Below are 16,131 nucleotides of genomic sequence, written 5' to 3' on the forward strand. Positions count from 1 at the left end.
TCATTTACTGTTTATTCCTTGCCAGGGTTGAGTCTTCCCAAGATCTGACTGAAGAAGTTGTATGCACGGCAGCGGGGGCAGGAGAGGTTGCGGAAACATTTGCATGCAGAGCCCAAACATCATCTGCTCTTTATGATCCCTGTTTGGCACAAAAAGGGGACACAGTGCGTTTGTCTTCGTGGGGGGCACTCTGGCATCTGTACTGAAACTGCAGCTGAAGGGTGCAGTGAGAAGAAAAGTTCTTGTGTCACATTAGTCGTTATTGCACACTTACAGACAGCAGCATCTAGCTGCAGGGAGGAACCATCAGGATGAGTAAACATGGAATATTGCAGGCATGTCCGGGAAACCCACACCAAAAAAAGCTCAACAACGTCTGTGTCCAGATGTTCACTTCTTGAAATATGGCAATCCTAGTTGGGTTCTGCTTGAAGGTTTTCTGCATTTGGGTGTTCACTATGAGAACAAGGTGCCTGATCCAGCAAGCTCTTCTCATCTTCTTATGGACTCACAGAGAAAATGTTATGCTGTTAGTAAGGCTGTGAGCTTTGTGGCCCAATCCACTTTGTTCCATGAGATTAGCCCCAGGTAAGTTTGTACAGCAGAGGCAGTCAACTTGGCACCCTCCAGATCCTGTTGAACTCCAATTCCCATCAGCCCTGAATAGCATGGTAAATAGTCAGGGATGATGGGAGTTGTAGTCCAACAGGATCTTGAGGGCACCACATTGGTTTACCTACTGTATCAGATTGCAGTCTTAATAGGCTGGCTATTACCTGAACAAAGTAATTTATTGAACATATGTATTTATTAATCAACATACTATAAAATCACTCTTATGCAATTGTTTTAGTAGAAAGAGTTATATATATATAACTGTATTGGATTTGAAATTGTTTTTATATATAAAACTGCTTTAGATATGTTTTTATTGTTAAATCACTTCAAGATGTTGTATACGAATTGACTCAGAAATGGAGTTAAATAAAAATCAAGCAAATTCTTTTGAACTATGCAAATGGTAGGGGGGCTTGTACTTACACAACTATTTTTTCGGCTTAAAATCATAGAAGCATAGAATTGTAGAGTTGGAAGAGCATGGAGGGCCATTCCTGCAATGCAGGAATCTTAGCCAAACATCCAAGACAGATGACTATCCAACCTCTGCTTAAAAGCCACCAATGAAGGAGAGTCTATCACCTTCTGAGGGAATCTGCCCCACTGTCAAACAGTTCTTACTGTCAGAGATTTCTTCCTGATGTTTAATTGGAATCTCCTTTCTTGTAACTTGAAGCCATTGGTCTGGGTCCTACCCTCCAGAGCAGGAGAAAACAAGCTTGCTCTTTAGATGTTGGAAGATAGCTATCATACCTACTTTCAGTCTCCTCTCTTCCAGGCTAAATATACCCAACTCCCTCAACCATTCCTCATAAGGCTTGGTTTTCAGACCCTTTATCATCTTGGTTGCCTTCCTCTGCACACGTTACAGCTCGTCAACATCCTTCTTAAACTGTGGTGCCCAGAACTGGACACAGGACTCCAGGTGGGGTCTGACCAAGGTAGAATAGAGTGGGATTGTTACTTCCCTTGATGGGGACACTATACTTCTGTTGATGCAGCCTAGTGTCCTAGGAGTACTTTAATGCTGATTAGTTAGCACTATATATTATCAGTTCCAGTCAGAACATACAGAACAGATGTTCTCCACCATGAAACTCTCCACCTACCGTGATAACACCATTTAGCTGAATTACCTTTGCTAATATCGAGATATTAGCATTAAAGCCACAGCCGTTACTGAATCCCAGTCGTATCAGAAAGCAATTAAATGCCTTTCCAGCATCTCCTCAAGGGGAAAAAATGATAATGTGGGTCCTCTGATGGCTCCAGGGATGAAGGAGTTTTTATTTAATCGCATTATACAGTTTCCAGTGGATTTCTGCTCCCAAGCCGACATTAAATTAAAGTGGCTAGTGGAATCCCTCTTATGTGGAAGGATCAGAATGCATGCCGGGATTCAGCTGTGTGTCTGGAGTCCAGATGTTGAATTCTGGGCATGCTGAAAGGAGAAATGCTTTGACGTCACAGCATGAAAGCTACCAAAGTGAGAATACTTACCATGAGAAAATCATCTGTGTAGATGACAAGAAGTTCATCAATTGATGCTCACCTAATGATGACCTCCATGCGTGAATGGACCATCATAGTCCTAACATTATAGGAATTTCTTACAGCGTCCCAACACCCCAGTTACAATGCAGTATGTCTGTCTGTCATTGGGATCTGCTTCATATGTACACGTGCATTGTTTGATGACTGAACCACCAACTAATATTCTGCATGTGAAGGTGGTAGCCCTTGATAATCTTATCCTCCCTGAATTTGTCTATATATATTGTTTTTTAAAAAATCTATCCAAGTTGGAAGTCATCTCATGCAAGCAGGGACGCGGGTGGTGCTGTGGTCTAAACCACTAAACCAACCGCTTGCTGATCGGAAGATTGGCGGTTCGAATCTCCGCGACGGGGTGAGCTCCCGTTGCTCTGTCCCTGCTCCTGCCAACCTAGCAGTTCGAAAGCATGAATAGGTACCGCTGTGGTGGGAAGGTAAATGGCATTTCCATGCACTAAGGGTTCCATCACAGTATCCCGTTGTGCCAGAATCAGTTTAGTCATGCTGGCCACATGACCCAGAAAGCTGTCTGTGGACAAATGCCGGCTCCCTCAGCCTGAAAGCGAGATGAGCGCCGCAGCCCAATAGTCACCTTTGACTGGACTTAACCAGGGGTCCTTTGCCTTTTACCTTACCTATCATGCAAGCAAATCCCATAGTTTAACTGCGTACTGTGCAAAAAAGTCATCGGATGGCCCCAAGTCCTAGTATTATGAAAGAGGCAGAAAGATGCTATGTGCCCTTTCTCCGTGCCATGCATAACCTTCTGTACCTCTATCATTTGCTGTTTTTGTAAAATAAAGCACTGAACATGTTGTAACCTTTCCTCATAGAGCAGCAGCTCCATCCCCTTGCTCTTTTTGATTGCCTCTTTTATAGCACTACAGGAATCTCAACTAAAGAATCCCTGACAGATGGCCATCCAACCTCTGCTTTAGGGAAGGAGAGTCCACAAACTCCCAAGCAGGGGCGCCGACTTATAAAAAATATTGGGGGGGCCCATACCGGGGTCCTGCCGCTGGTTCGCTCGGGTAGCCGGGAGAACGCAGTTCGAGGTGGCGGTGTTGGGGAGAGACCCTCGCTCAGGGCGCCACTAGACTTGGCGGCCGGCGGCCTATCTGGGGGATTTTGGAGCGTATTTCGGCGGAGCGATTGGGGAGGAGGGGGCTTGTTGCCGGATTCTTCAGCTGAGCCGGAGATCCGCTGCTGAGGGTCCCTGGGCCGAGTTGTGAGCACAGCCTGCTGAAGGGAGATCCAGCCGATTGCGCGACGGGGACGGCCGGGGCTCTCCGGCTAGGGCGCGCGGCTGGCTGGCTGGCGAGGGAGCAGGTGGGGAGGAGGCGGGGGTCCTCACTCTCTTAGGAAACGCACCCGTGCGCCCGATTGCCACGAAGTCCGAAGGGTGCGTGTGTGGAATTAAAAAGCAAAAACGAGATACGGGCAGGGCAGGCAAAGAGTTTTCTGCAAGAGGATGGAGGGCAGGTTGAAGAGAAAATCACTCAGGATGAGACAGTCAAATCAGCCATGATAAAATGGGCTCAGGATATTGGGTATAACATCATGTTTGAGGACTGGGAAAGGTTATGGACCACCGGAATGAAATCCACGGCATGTAATGCCTTGAAGGAAAATATTATGAAAATGATTTATAGGTGGTACATGACCCCAGTCAAGCTTGCAAAAATATATCACCTGTCTGATAATAAATGTTGCAAATGTAAGGAGGCTGAAGGGACATTCTTTCACCTCTGGTGGACTTGTCCAAAAGTGGAGGCCTTCTGGGAAATGATCTATAATGAGTTAAAAAAGGTATTTAAGTATACCTTTCCCAAGAAACCAGAGGCCTTCCTCTTGGGCATTGTTGGCCAGAAAGTGTTAAAGAAGGATAGAACTTTCTTTATGTATGCAACTACAGCAGCAAGAATACTTATCGCAAAATATTGGAAGACACAAGATTTGCCCACACTGGAAGAGTGGCAGACGCAATTGATGGACTACATGGAACTGGCTGAAATGACTGGCAGAATCCGAGATTTGGGAGAAGAAACAACGGAAGAGGACTGGAAAAATTTTAAGGACTATTTACAAAAACAATATAAGTTGTATGAATGTTAAAAATTTACACGATTCGGAAACTATAGCTTCAGCAATTAGATTTGGGAAACAGGAAATTATATTTTAAGTAAGAAAAGGTCAAAATCTAAGGTAATACTATGTTTAATTTAAGATATAAGTAACTGATGAAAAGTATGTTAAATTTAGAGGTATAGTATTTGAAAAGCACAAAATAAGGTACGAAACAAGGTAATAATTTGCTGATATCTTTATTATAAAGAATGCAGGGTAAGGGAGATGCGAGGAAGTCCAGTTAGCTATATAAAAAATGTGTTGAATGGTTGGTTTTCTTTTCTTCTTTTTCTTTTTTTCTTTTTCTTGTTCTTTTACTTTTTTCTTCAGTGTATGTTTCTAACTTTGTATTTGAAAACTTAATAAAATATTTATAAAAAAAGAAGAAGAGAAAATCCTTTCGCTTTTCTGGGGCGCAGGGAAGTCTCGGAGCCGGAGGTTGGGGAAGGGACCCCCTTTGCTCTGCCCTCTTCTCCCGTCTTAGATTCGCATGGGGGTCCCCACCCGAGCTTGCCTGGCCACCGGGCCACACAAGGGCCGCGCTCTACGCGGCGCACCTTGCTAGCCGCGCAGCTGTCCTCCGCGGCTGTGGAGCGGCCCTGCGCCGGTGCCCAGCCCCTCTGGGCGCCCGCTGCGCTGCCAATGACAAGCGGGCGACGTCGCGGGCGGGGAAGGCGTCGCTTTCTTTCCCGATCCTTCATCCTCCCAGTCTTCCAGCCCTTTTTTGGGTTGGAAGATCGTCTCGTTCGCCCTTCTCCTTTCTTCACCCTGCGCGCAATTTTCCTCCCTCGTCTCCCTCCCCATTTCTCCTTCCTTCCTTCCTGACTGACTGACGGGCTTGGGCTCGGGCTCGGGCTCGGGCTTCGGGGTCGGGCTCGGGCTCGGGCTCGGGCTCGGGCAGCCACAGCGTCGGCGGTGTTGGCGATCGGCGGCGCGGGGGGATGGACCTCCCGGGGGAGCCGCGCTGCTCAATGGGGTTGCCAAGGAGACAGGCCGGCCGCCCCCCTCCCCCGGCCCGGCGCCCCCCGCCGCGCCGGTGCCCGTTATTGAGCTGGTGCGCGCCGGGCGCCCTATAAAAGCCGCGGACGCGCCCACCGCCGCCCGAGATTATTGGGGGGGCTGAGCCCCCCCAAACGAATTTTTGAGGGGGCTCGGGCCCCCTCAGGCCCCATGGAGTCGGCGCCTATGCTCCCAAGGGAGAACGTTCCACTCACAAACCTCCTTTCTGGTAACTTGAAGCCATTGGTTCAAGTCCTACCCTCCAGAGCAGGAGAAAACAAGCTTGTTCTCTCTTCCATGTGGAAGCCCTTGAGATATTGGGAGATGGCTATCGTATCTCCTCTCCTCTGTTCCAAACCAAACCATCCTCTGGACACACTCCAGCTTGTCAACATCCTTCTTAAATTTCTAAATATCTTAAATATTCTCTTAAATGCTATTAAATATCCTCTTTGAGGCTAGGCAACCAAAACCTTACACAGAACTGTGGCCATGACTGGCCACCTTAGGAGGAGAATACACAGTACAATACACTTCCGGCGGGTAGGGAGATGGACATAGCCTCCAAAGGTGAAGAAATGCTTGTTATCAGATTTGGTTATCTTAGCCATAGGATCTACAGCAAATTATTATTCTACAACTAAGAACAACTTAAGAAACACATTAGGAACACAAATTAAGGGGCACGATTTAATTTTCTAGATTTCGTCTGCTGATCAAAGGTTGGCTTCTGTTTAATCTCTTCCTGCTGCCATTTCTCATTTCTGTTTTTTTTTCCAGCCCACTTCATGCCATTTTGTGATTGAACCAGAAGGTTTCTGGGCTCTTATCCCAGCTGATCCCAATGACTCAACTGTGTGTGACTTTGGGCAATTCATAGAATTTCCGTGTGAGTGTCAAGGTCAACTCAGCCATGAAGCTGGATGAAATGCAGGGCCTTGCAAAAAGGCAAAAATTTGCATCAGAACGTAATCCCGCTGTACTAAATATACGGAAAACCGAGAGATTGCATCCTCTTGTTTTAATGTCATTAAAAGGCCAAAAGCGCATGTCAAACACACACAAAAGCTTGCAGCTGTAGTTCAACCGCCTTTCTTGAGGATTCAATGCTGGAAGGGGTTGAGTGGGAGTAAAGAAGCAGCGGGAGGGAAGGGGTGTTTAATTATTTTCCCACCCACAATTTGCTGGACTAAATTGCTTCCCCACAGCAGCTTTTCTCCCTGGGAAGTCTCAAATGCATGTATGAGAAGGAAAACGTGTTTGGAATCTTGGTGGGGGAGCCATTTCAGGGATGATTTGCAGTAGGAAACAGCAGGAAAATGGGTTAAGTACTTCCTCCTCATGCTGCTTCTCTGCTCTCAAACAGCCCCTTGCAAAGTGGACATTAAAGTTATGCCCATTTGCATGTAACATATAGTTTGATCCCTATTGACTCCTGCCTAAAACTAGACCATAAAGGATACAATTTGGATGCTCAAGGTCAAAAAGAAAAATCCCCAAGGCCTTTCCTAAAATGCAATGGGAAGTTGCCTTGGCTTATATCAATGGTCAAAACAATGTTTAATCTAGATCAGTATTGTCTACACTGGCCTTCTTCAACCTTTGTGCCCCAAATGATGTTAGACTACAACTCCCATCATTCCTGACCATTGCCTAAGCTGATTGGGGATGATGAGATTTGGAGTCCAACAATGAAGGGAGACACAAGCTTGAAGAAGGTTCGCCAAACTTCAGGTTCTTTGGACAACAGTCCCCATCCCCTGCTCTCCAGGCAGGAGTTTCCCCAGCCTTTCTAAAGATGACAGGAATTGAATTGGAAACTCTTTTCATGCAAAGCATACTACTGAGCTGCAAACCCTCCACAAAGAAATTGTGCTTCATGTACCATAGAGTAACATTGCCACGATTCAGAGAACTCTTTCCCCTTGAGCCCACACCTTGAGACAATTAAAGAGCTGTAGCTTATATAAGAGAGACACCAAATCTACTGCAGCATATTCCATTTCCACGTGGAAGCTGTAATACCTCGCACCTGCATAGTTCACAGTCAACACTGCCACATGGTTGAATTCAGAGCTGGCATGGAAAGCCTTCCATCTGGTCAGCCCCTGCCACATCAAATTGTTTACAAATGGTCACGGTTCCATGTGGAGTCAAACATGAGCCAAAGCACTGTTTGGCAGTGCTCACGTGGGCAGGACAGGACTGCCTAAGAAGAGCCCTGATGAATCACCAGAATTGGAGGTCTGTCATAAGAATGTGGACTGTGGGAATGTTCAGGGATGCAGGAGAGGATATATTTTTTGATTATAGCCTTTCCAACTTGTGTTAACAAGTTCACAATTTAGCAGAGTAACATTCCCCTTTCAAACTCACAGCGGATACGTTTGCTCAGGCTCGCTAAAGCCTCTATAATAACTGTTCTGGTATTTTCCCCTTATTCCCTCATAAAAGATAAGACACGCCACAGTCTTCTATAAAAGTATAAAAAGAGTTTACTCACATTCTGTTCACAATCGGATCCCAGAAGGCAGACTTAGCTTAGAAAAGTAACATACACCTGGAAACTATCTCATAAGGAGACAGTCCCTTTGTCCTCTCTTGGTTGAAAGCATCTTTGGCTAAGCAGATGTTGCTTCTTCGATGCATGTAGTCATAGAGTCAGAGATGGCTGCCCTGCCCTGTGCTTTTGTCGTTACCTGCACAGGTGAGGCCACGCCCACCTCTAGTCACAAGCAGAGGAAGTCTGTCCCAGCCCAGAAGGAAACAGGAAGTTTACCTACTGGCTGGACAAACATTCCTCCCCATGTGTAAACATGTTCACTCTAGGAATGTTGTACTTGACTGCTCTTATGTTTCACATCCCACAACCTTTAAAGCACCATGATGCCACTTTAAACAGTCATGGCTTCCCCCAAAGAATTCTGGGAGCTATAGTTGGTTAAGGGTGCCAAGAGTTGGTAGGAAGCTGCTGTTCACTTCCCAGAGCTACAATTTTAGAGTTCCTAGCTGCATTTCAGTGGTAAAGCACATGCATTCAACAATTACTTGGCCTCTCCCTTATGACTACTGCAATGCACTCTACGTGGAGCTACCTTTGAAGGTGACCCGGACACTGCAATTAATCCAGAATGCAGCAGCTAGACTGGTGACTGGGAGTGACCGCCGGGGGGACCACATAACACCAGTCCTGAGAGATCTGCATTGGCTCCCATTACATTTCCGAGCACAATTCAAAGTGTTGGTGCTGACCTTTAAAGCCCTAAATGGCCTCGGTCCAGTATTCCTGAAGGAGCGTCTCCACCCCCATCGTTCAGCCCGGACACTGAGATCCAGCACCGAGGGCCTTCTGGCGGTTCCCTCATTGTGAAAGTGAGGTTACAGGGAACCAGACAGAGGGCCTTCTTGGTGGTGGTGCCCACCCTGTGGAACACCCTCCCTTCAGATGTGAAGGAAATAAGCAGCTATCTTCTTTTTAAAAGACATCTGAAGGCAGCCCCGTTTAGGGAAGTTTTTAATATTTAATGCTGTATTGTTTTTAACACTTGATTGGAAGCCGCTCAGAGTGGCTGGGGAAACTCAGCCAGATGGGCGGGGTATAAATAATAAATGATGATGATGATGATGATGATGATGATGATGATGATGATATAGTGAGTTAGGAACAGCAAAACCTGCCTTTATACCAAGTCAGACCAGAGGTCCATCTAGGTCAATGTCATCTACACTGACTGGCAATGGCTCTCTAGAGTTTCAGACCGGATTCTTTTCCTGTTCTGCCTGGAGATGCCAGGGATCGAAGCTGGGACCATCTAGGACTCTTCGCCAGAAGGTTATGTTTTCGTATAGGGGCTGAGGGGGAACCAAGAGCCTCTGCTGAAGTTGTCATCACTGGCTGAGGTCAGGACTGTATTGTGATCATCAATGTCATGCACCAGGAGGGAACATGGGGGAAATTACCATGACAAAATGCAAAGGCAATTTCTTTTTGGCTGAACAAAGCGAAGCAGAATGTTTTGAATCTCAAAGCTATTGTGTGGGACAAATACTTTTCTTTAAATGAAAAAAGAGAGCCTGGTTTAGAGAATAAAATGAAAATGGTATTGGAGATAAAAGAGCATAAGAATATCTGAACAAGCAACCAAGGTCCTCACCCGCAGCCTATTTTCAACAGCAGCCGGCTAGAAGCTACAGCGAAACTAGGAAGCATCAGTCCTCAACTCTTGTTCGTCCCCAGCTTTTGGTACTCAGATAGACTGCTGCTGAACATGGAACTTCAATTTTGCTGCCAAGCATAATTGCCTTTCAGAGTCCTATCCTCAATAAATTTGTCCAATCCATTAAAAAAAATACCTAAGTTTGTGATCTTCAACATGTTCTTTCGGTAGCAAATTCCAAGAGTCAGTTAAGTAAAGGTGAAGGGACCCCTGACCATTAGGTCCAGTCGTGACCGACTCTGGGGTTGTGGCGCTTATCTCGCTTTTTTGGCCGAGGGAGCAGGCATACAGCTTCCAGGTCACGTGGCCAACATGACTAAGCCGCTTCTGGCGAACCAGAGCAGCTCACGGAAACGCCGTTTACCTTCCCACCGGAGCAGTACCTATTTATCTATTTGCACTTTGGCGTGCTTTTGAACTGCTAGGTTGGCAGGAGCTGGGACAGAGCAATGGGAGCTCACCCCATCGTGGGGATTCGAACCACCAACCTTCTGATCGGCAAGTCCTAGGCTCTGTGGTTTAACCCACAGTGCCACCCGCATCCCTAAGAGTCAGTTAGGCCTATGCAAAATTACTTTTCTTTTTTTCCTTTTTTTTGTTTATCCCTGTAGCTCATTATTGTCTACCTGCCTATCCAGGATTTCCGTCAGGAGTTTATCCCAGTTCTACCCAGGGATTGAACCCACACATGCAAAACAGGTGCTTTACCACTGAGATTGCTACTTAATTCCATTAGCCCCCCCCCCCAATTCTTGTCTTAATGTTGTTACCGTTCATTGCTTTTATGCTTCACCTTCTCCAAGAGGAGTCTCAGGTCAGCTTAACAGCCTTAATTAAAACCTCTCAAAAACAGCCGCACATTCTACACAACCAAGAAAATCAATTGAAATCACAATGAAACAACACCAGCTTTAGAAAACAGCAGCAGAGCACGACATACTCTCTCTTGCCGCACTGAACACTTAGCCACCAGGTGCCTGGCAAAATAAGTATGTTTCTAGGCAATGTCAAGATGTCACCAGGGCAAGACGACCTGATCTCAGCTGGCAAAGACAGGGAGTCACCACTGAGAAGGCCCTGTTCTGCCTCACTGCCCACTATTCTACATAAAACAATTAAATCACCAAGTATAACTCGAAGCACAAACATACGCAATGCAGAGTCTGCTGAGTCAAGCAAAGGGCCCATCTAGAGTAGGATCCTGTTCTCACAGTGGCCAAGCAAGTGCCCACAGGATGTCCACAAGCAGGAGATAAGCACAACAGCACTCTTCCTATTTGTGATTTCCAGCAACTGGGGAAATCAGATAACTTCCCCACTACATGTCAAAAGCTGTTGTGAGCAGATTCATCTTTAACAGGCACTTGGAAGGCATCAGAGAAAGTGATAAGTGGACTTCCCCAGAGAGGGTGTTCCACATACAGGGCTCCAGAGGAAAGAAGGGCACTTATTGCATTACTGCCCCATAGACCACTGCCATTGATGGGACCATGAGCAATTGGGACCACAAGCAGACATGTGCCCTACATTTGCACACACTCAAGCACCCTATAGGTAAGAAAGGTACTTTCAGTCTTTGGTTATTTTGGCTGGCCATTTTTCTTCTTTCTCCATATACTTTTGAAGACGGAAGGAACAGAATTGTAAGCAACTATTGCTCCCATTGTTCCAACAGTTGCAAGTATTCTTTTGCCATCAAGTCAACGTATCTGCTAATGAGGAACTTGGATAAGCAAAGCAGGATGTGTTGCAGCAGACAATACAGTCCTCATGGTGTGGACACACAAGAGAGTTCTAGCCCCCTACTACTGGCATCTGAATCTGAACTTTGAAACAGAATTATTTTAAGGCAGTCTTGAGTTCCAATGAGATGAGTGCAGCCTCCACAGAAGGAGAGCTCGTTGATTGCACTCATTAACTTACATGGGATTTTACTGATTTCATGTTAGGTTAGATGGACAGCAGAATGCAAACCGCTCCTGAAATTACAGAACACTGTAAAATTGCTTGAGTGTAAATCCTATTGACCTCAGTGTATGATCTCTTAAACAGAGGTGTGAAGGTTGTATTCTTAGTCAATTTCCTAATAAGCCTATGCAAATCACAGAAATTATGGAAGAGAAGACAAAACCGGCATTTATATAATGATATTCATTCGTAATTTATTGCAAATAGTTGTTTGAAGTTATGTGTGTTTTATTCCGTATATTATGGGGTGTTGCTTGTTGCTTTATTGTTTTGATCGCGGATGCCTAGAGTTGGTTTAAACATCATTTTCTTTAGGAAAAGCAACACAAAATAAGTTAATATTTGGGGGCAAAAAAAAATGATCTTCCTTCAGGCAAATAAAAAAAAATGCATTTCCTCAAACAGATCTGTCCTTTAAAAAAGAAAAAAAAATCACACATACAACCTATCTATTTGTCAGCCTGCCAACACTGCTTTTCATTACCTAGAAACAGGCAAGAAGTGAGCGAAATTGAAATTAAGGGAATGTATGGTTTCTGCAGCCTTCAGATGTGAAAGCACACAAATGAACATTCCTCTCATTCAGACACTATTGTCCCTTAGGGGGAAAGGCTAGCACTTTGTGCTAGTGACAGCCTTTGTTCCCATGACCTGGGATATATCAGCGTGGTTAGGCAGGAAAGATTCATCAGCTGTTCTCATTATTCCCTTAAAAAAATCTGTTTCCAGAGCAACAAGGATCCTCAATTATTAGACTGTGTAAAATGAAGCTTAGAGCCACTCAGTCCTCATTATTAACATGTTTGCATATTCTGACAGGCGGTGCCATCAGACAGATGGAATGACCATTGTGAAAAGGAGAAGACAAATAAGAGAGAAGGACTTTAGCATGTGCTGGTTTAAAACACTGTTTTGGAATGGCCCTCAAACAGGATTTACTCTCAGATATCAGTACATCAGGACAGGTCTATAGCTGAAACCTTGGCTTGGTGGGTGAGGGGAGAGATGGCATGAAGAGGTCTAGGAGGGGATTTAATTGCTTTTTTATTTATAGTGGGGGGGAGATGCTGTCTTAATGAGACACACCTGCTTTTAAAGCAGGTTTCCTGTTAATTTACTTTTCCTGAAAGTAATTGCACAGTCAGTTTAGAGATTCAGAATATAAAGTTACCCATTAATTAAGGCAGTGAGGTAGACTACAAAATTGTGAGGGCAGGAATGTGTGTGTGTTGAGGAGAGTACTCAGAACACAACTAGGGTATATTAAGTGAAGGGGCATATTCTGATAATTTTGTTTCATTTGTGGGGGTCTGTGTCAAAGTCAGTGCCCCCTCCCACAGATCCCTTAGTTACAGACTTCCATGGGAGATTTTTCTGAAGCCTACATTGGAACAGTCGCTGCCTCTGTTGTGTTCAATCAAGACTCTAAGTCAACATCTCTTGCACAAAGAGCCCATGACACTCAGCCTTGGCTCCTTGTGCATATCAGTCTGTTGGGTCCTGGGCTTCCCATCCAGCTGATTGTCATCTGAATTCCCCTGCCGCACAATCCTGCCACGAAAGCACCCTGTCAAGTTTGGTCCCGTTTTGTTGTGTGCGCATGTGTTTAATTTCACACCGGCCACAGGAAACGGCTCCCTTCCCAGAACCAACTGTTCTCGCAATTAACCCACCACCGCACACACACAAAATCCCAAACACAATGCCTTGCTGCTGCTGCTGCTGCTGTGCTCCTTTGAGAACCCCAGTGTGTGAGTCACTGCTAGAAAGATTTTGCAATTCAGTGGAAAGAGTTTTATGCTTCAAAAGGAGGAGAAAGTGAAGGGGAGGGCTTGTTGGTGGTGAAAGCCTTCTTCTCTCACACTTATAAATAGAAAAATGGGGTTGCAGACGTCAAGCTCTCCCACCCCCACTCCCAGCCTCTCTCCCTCTCTCTTTCAACACTCGCTGTTGTGTTTCCTACTTCTTGGTGTGTCCCGAAAATTGCTTTCTCGATGGGGTGGGCCAGAGGGTGGGATTGGTGACTTAATTATTACTCTGCTTGTTCCATCTCCATGGTGACTTCTCATGCCAACAGCTGATCCCCTCCCACTTTATGAGACAACCTTCTCTTTCTCTCTGTTGCAAGGGGCAAGTCAGGCACATGCCCAAGCTTCGATTAAATTGCCCAGGTAAATTAGGCTATGTGTGGGAACCGACACAGATCAGCTTAAGCAACCCAGCTCCCGTCCTGCCTGCTCTCAGCTCTTGGATGGTCTCACAAGGAGCAGGCAGTGTTGATTTTAGCCGTTTTATTTTCAGTGTGTTTGCATGCCTGTAGATTGAGAGGAGTGGGATGGGCTGGATGTCGTGTGGGGTGAGAGCGAGACAACAGAGCTTAGGCAACTTTCCAGGATAAAGCAGCTCTTGTCACTTTGGACTGAGCATCCCTCTCCAATGATGGCACAAGGGAGAGGCCAGTCTCTTCCAACTGCAGGCAAAAAAAGGAGGGTGAACTAATATTATTGACTAGCATCTTCCCAAGCAGGTGAACAGCATCAGGTAACTGTCAGCCAGGTGGAGCCTGAGATCACCTGTTCTGAGTTTTTACTGCCTGAGAGCCCTGGCCATGACTGCTTGCCCTCTGATGCAGAACTCGTGGAGTTGGAAATCTGGTCTCTGCCAATGACTTCCTGAGCTGCCTTGGGCATGTCCCTTTCTCTCTGCCTCGCTTTATCATTTGTGAATAAGACAGCCTGTTTCAAGGAGGAAGGGGTACTGAGAGAGGACGGAGTATCCAAGGTTTAAGGAAGCTTGCTGCCCAGTAAGAGGGTGGCTGAAAAATTTCGGGGAAGAATCCTGGCTCTTTCCCCCTTGCCCTCCTCTGAAATGCTTCCTTCAGCTGGCAGAGGGGAGCGTTGCCCTTCCGAAGGGCCGGGATAGGGAGAATGCTCTCATGTAATCCTATTTACAGCTAAGCCACTGCATCATTTCAGGACTTACTGCAGAGAATATGTTCCTAATTTCCTTCTGCCCTCCCTTCTCTGACAGGCTTATTGCCAGATTGGCAGATGCGAAGACACATAGACACACACCCATTCCCGATCTGTTTCCCTCTCCCTCTCTCTTCCTCTGCCTCTACGACTCTCTCCCATTCCTCACCACCCAGCCCACATCCTCTGCTATACTGGGAGGAGGAGGAGGAGGGGCGTGGAAGAGAGAGAGAGAAAGTCCCGCTTGCATTTTTACCTTGCTGCTCCTCGGCTTCAGTCTCGGCGGTGTCCCCGAGGATGCTGGGGTCGCTTTGTGACCTGCCTCTGGGGAGAAAACAGCCAGTTCCTTCTTCTGATGCAGCCATGAGGGGGTGGGGAAGGGAAGGGAGGGGTGGGGAGGGGAGGGGGAGGGAGAGAAGATCTCAGAGGCCGGAGGAGGAGGAAGAGGAGGAGGAGGGAGAGGCGCTCATGAAACCGGAGGCAGCCCAAGGTCACGACGGGGAAGGGGGTGACCCGCTGGTGGTGGTGCAGAGCGCGCCTCTCTTCTCAGCCGGGGAGTCCCAGCAGCGGGAGCATGCTGGCAACCAGCCTCCTCCTGCAAGCGCCCCGATGCCAAGCAGTCCGCTGGCACCATCCAGATGCAAGGATGGGCGTCCCTCCCAGCGCCTGGGGGCTCCTAGGGCTCGGCGGGGCGCTGCAGAAGTTTCTTCCTGGGCATCTTCTCCTCCGGGTGGCGAAGGCTGGCTTCACGCTGCCTTGGTCAGAAGGAAGGCAAGGGGGATGGATGGCAGGTGAGGTGAAGGGAGGAGGTCGGAGTGAGCCAAGTCCTAGGCTCAGGAGGAGTCTCTTCCCATATCACGGCCAGGCAGAGGAGAAAAGGCAAGCGAAAATAAAAGAAAGCACGCGCACCCACCCTCCTTGGAACTGCTTTTTTGCTGCTGCTGCTGTCGCTGCTCTTCTTCTTCGCGCATCTGTTGGGAAACAGAGGGATTCTCCCATCATGCCCTGCGAGAGTAGGTGTGACATCACCGAGGATGGGGGGAGAAGGAGAGGGGGGAGAGAGGAGGGAGGAGGAGGGGTCGTGGGTGGGAGAGAGCTTACCTGCACTGCACAAAAGAGGAGGAAGGAAGGAAAGGAATGGGGAGCAGCAGGTGTGCGCGAGAGGCGGAGGCCTCCTGCCTTCTCCGACCTGACACCTTCACACGCCCCTGACGGGGAGGGAGAGGGGAGGCGAGGCTGGTGGAGATCCCGGTGGCAAGACGCGAGAGCAGCCTGCGCTTCAGACTTCATGGCACACGCACGTTCCGGCACACATGGTCGCGGCGGTGCGGGCCATGCGTTTCCCTTGCCTAGACTTTCTCTAGACCCAGGCAGGGGGTGGGGGGGGAGTGTGTGTGTGTTTTGGTAAGGATCCTGTGGAACTGGAAAGGAAGAGATGTCTAGCATCCAGGAAGCTGCCTGATACGGAGTCAAACCGAGAAGCTCAGTATTGCCTACACTGAGTGACAGCTGCTGTCCAGTTTTTCAGGCAGTTTTTCAGGCAGGAATCTGATCAACTGGTTAAAGTGTGGTGCTGATAACGCCAGTGTTGCAGGTTTGCTCCAGCTGCATTGCGGGGGGCTGGACTAGATGAACCTCGGGGTCCCTTCTGGGGTGGGGGTGGTTGAATTTGGGAC

The 16,131-nt window shown here is 47.3% G+C and overlaps 1 protein-coding gene across 4 annotated transcripts in view; it reads right to left on the minus strand.

Moving 5' to 3' along the window:
- Positions 1-15,720, minus strand: part of PHACTR3 (phosphatase and actin regulator 3) — a 224,129-nt gene extending 208,409 nt beyond the window's left edge. The window contains exons 1-2 of one of the 4 annotated variants that reach the window (XM_083507495.1): positions 15,557-15,720; positions 14,712-15,426 (exon numbers count right to left, since the gene is read on the minus strand). In XM_083507495.1, the coding sequence (XP_083363621.1) occupies positions 14,712-14,820 (109 nt within the window). In that variant the 5' untranslated portion in view covers positions 14,821-15,426; positions 15,557-15,720. The remainder of the gene's footprint in view (positions 1-14,711; positions 15,427-15,556) is intronic. The other 3 variants (XM_083507494.1, XM_083507496.1, XM_083507497.1) reach the window with 3 other exon arrangements.
- Between the last annotated feature and the right edge of the window lie 411 nt (positions 15,721-16,131).

The sequence above is a fragment of the Podarcis liolepis genome (assembly GCF_965112155.1).
Source record: "Podarcis liolepis genome assembly, chromosome: 6".
In the NCBI taxonomy this organism is placed as follows: Eukaryota; Metazoa; Chordata; class Lepidosauria; order Squamata; family Lacertidae; genus Podarcis; species Podarcis liolepis.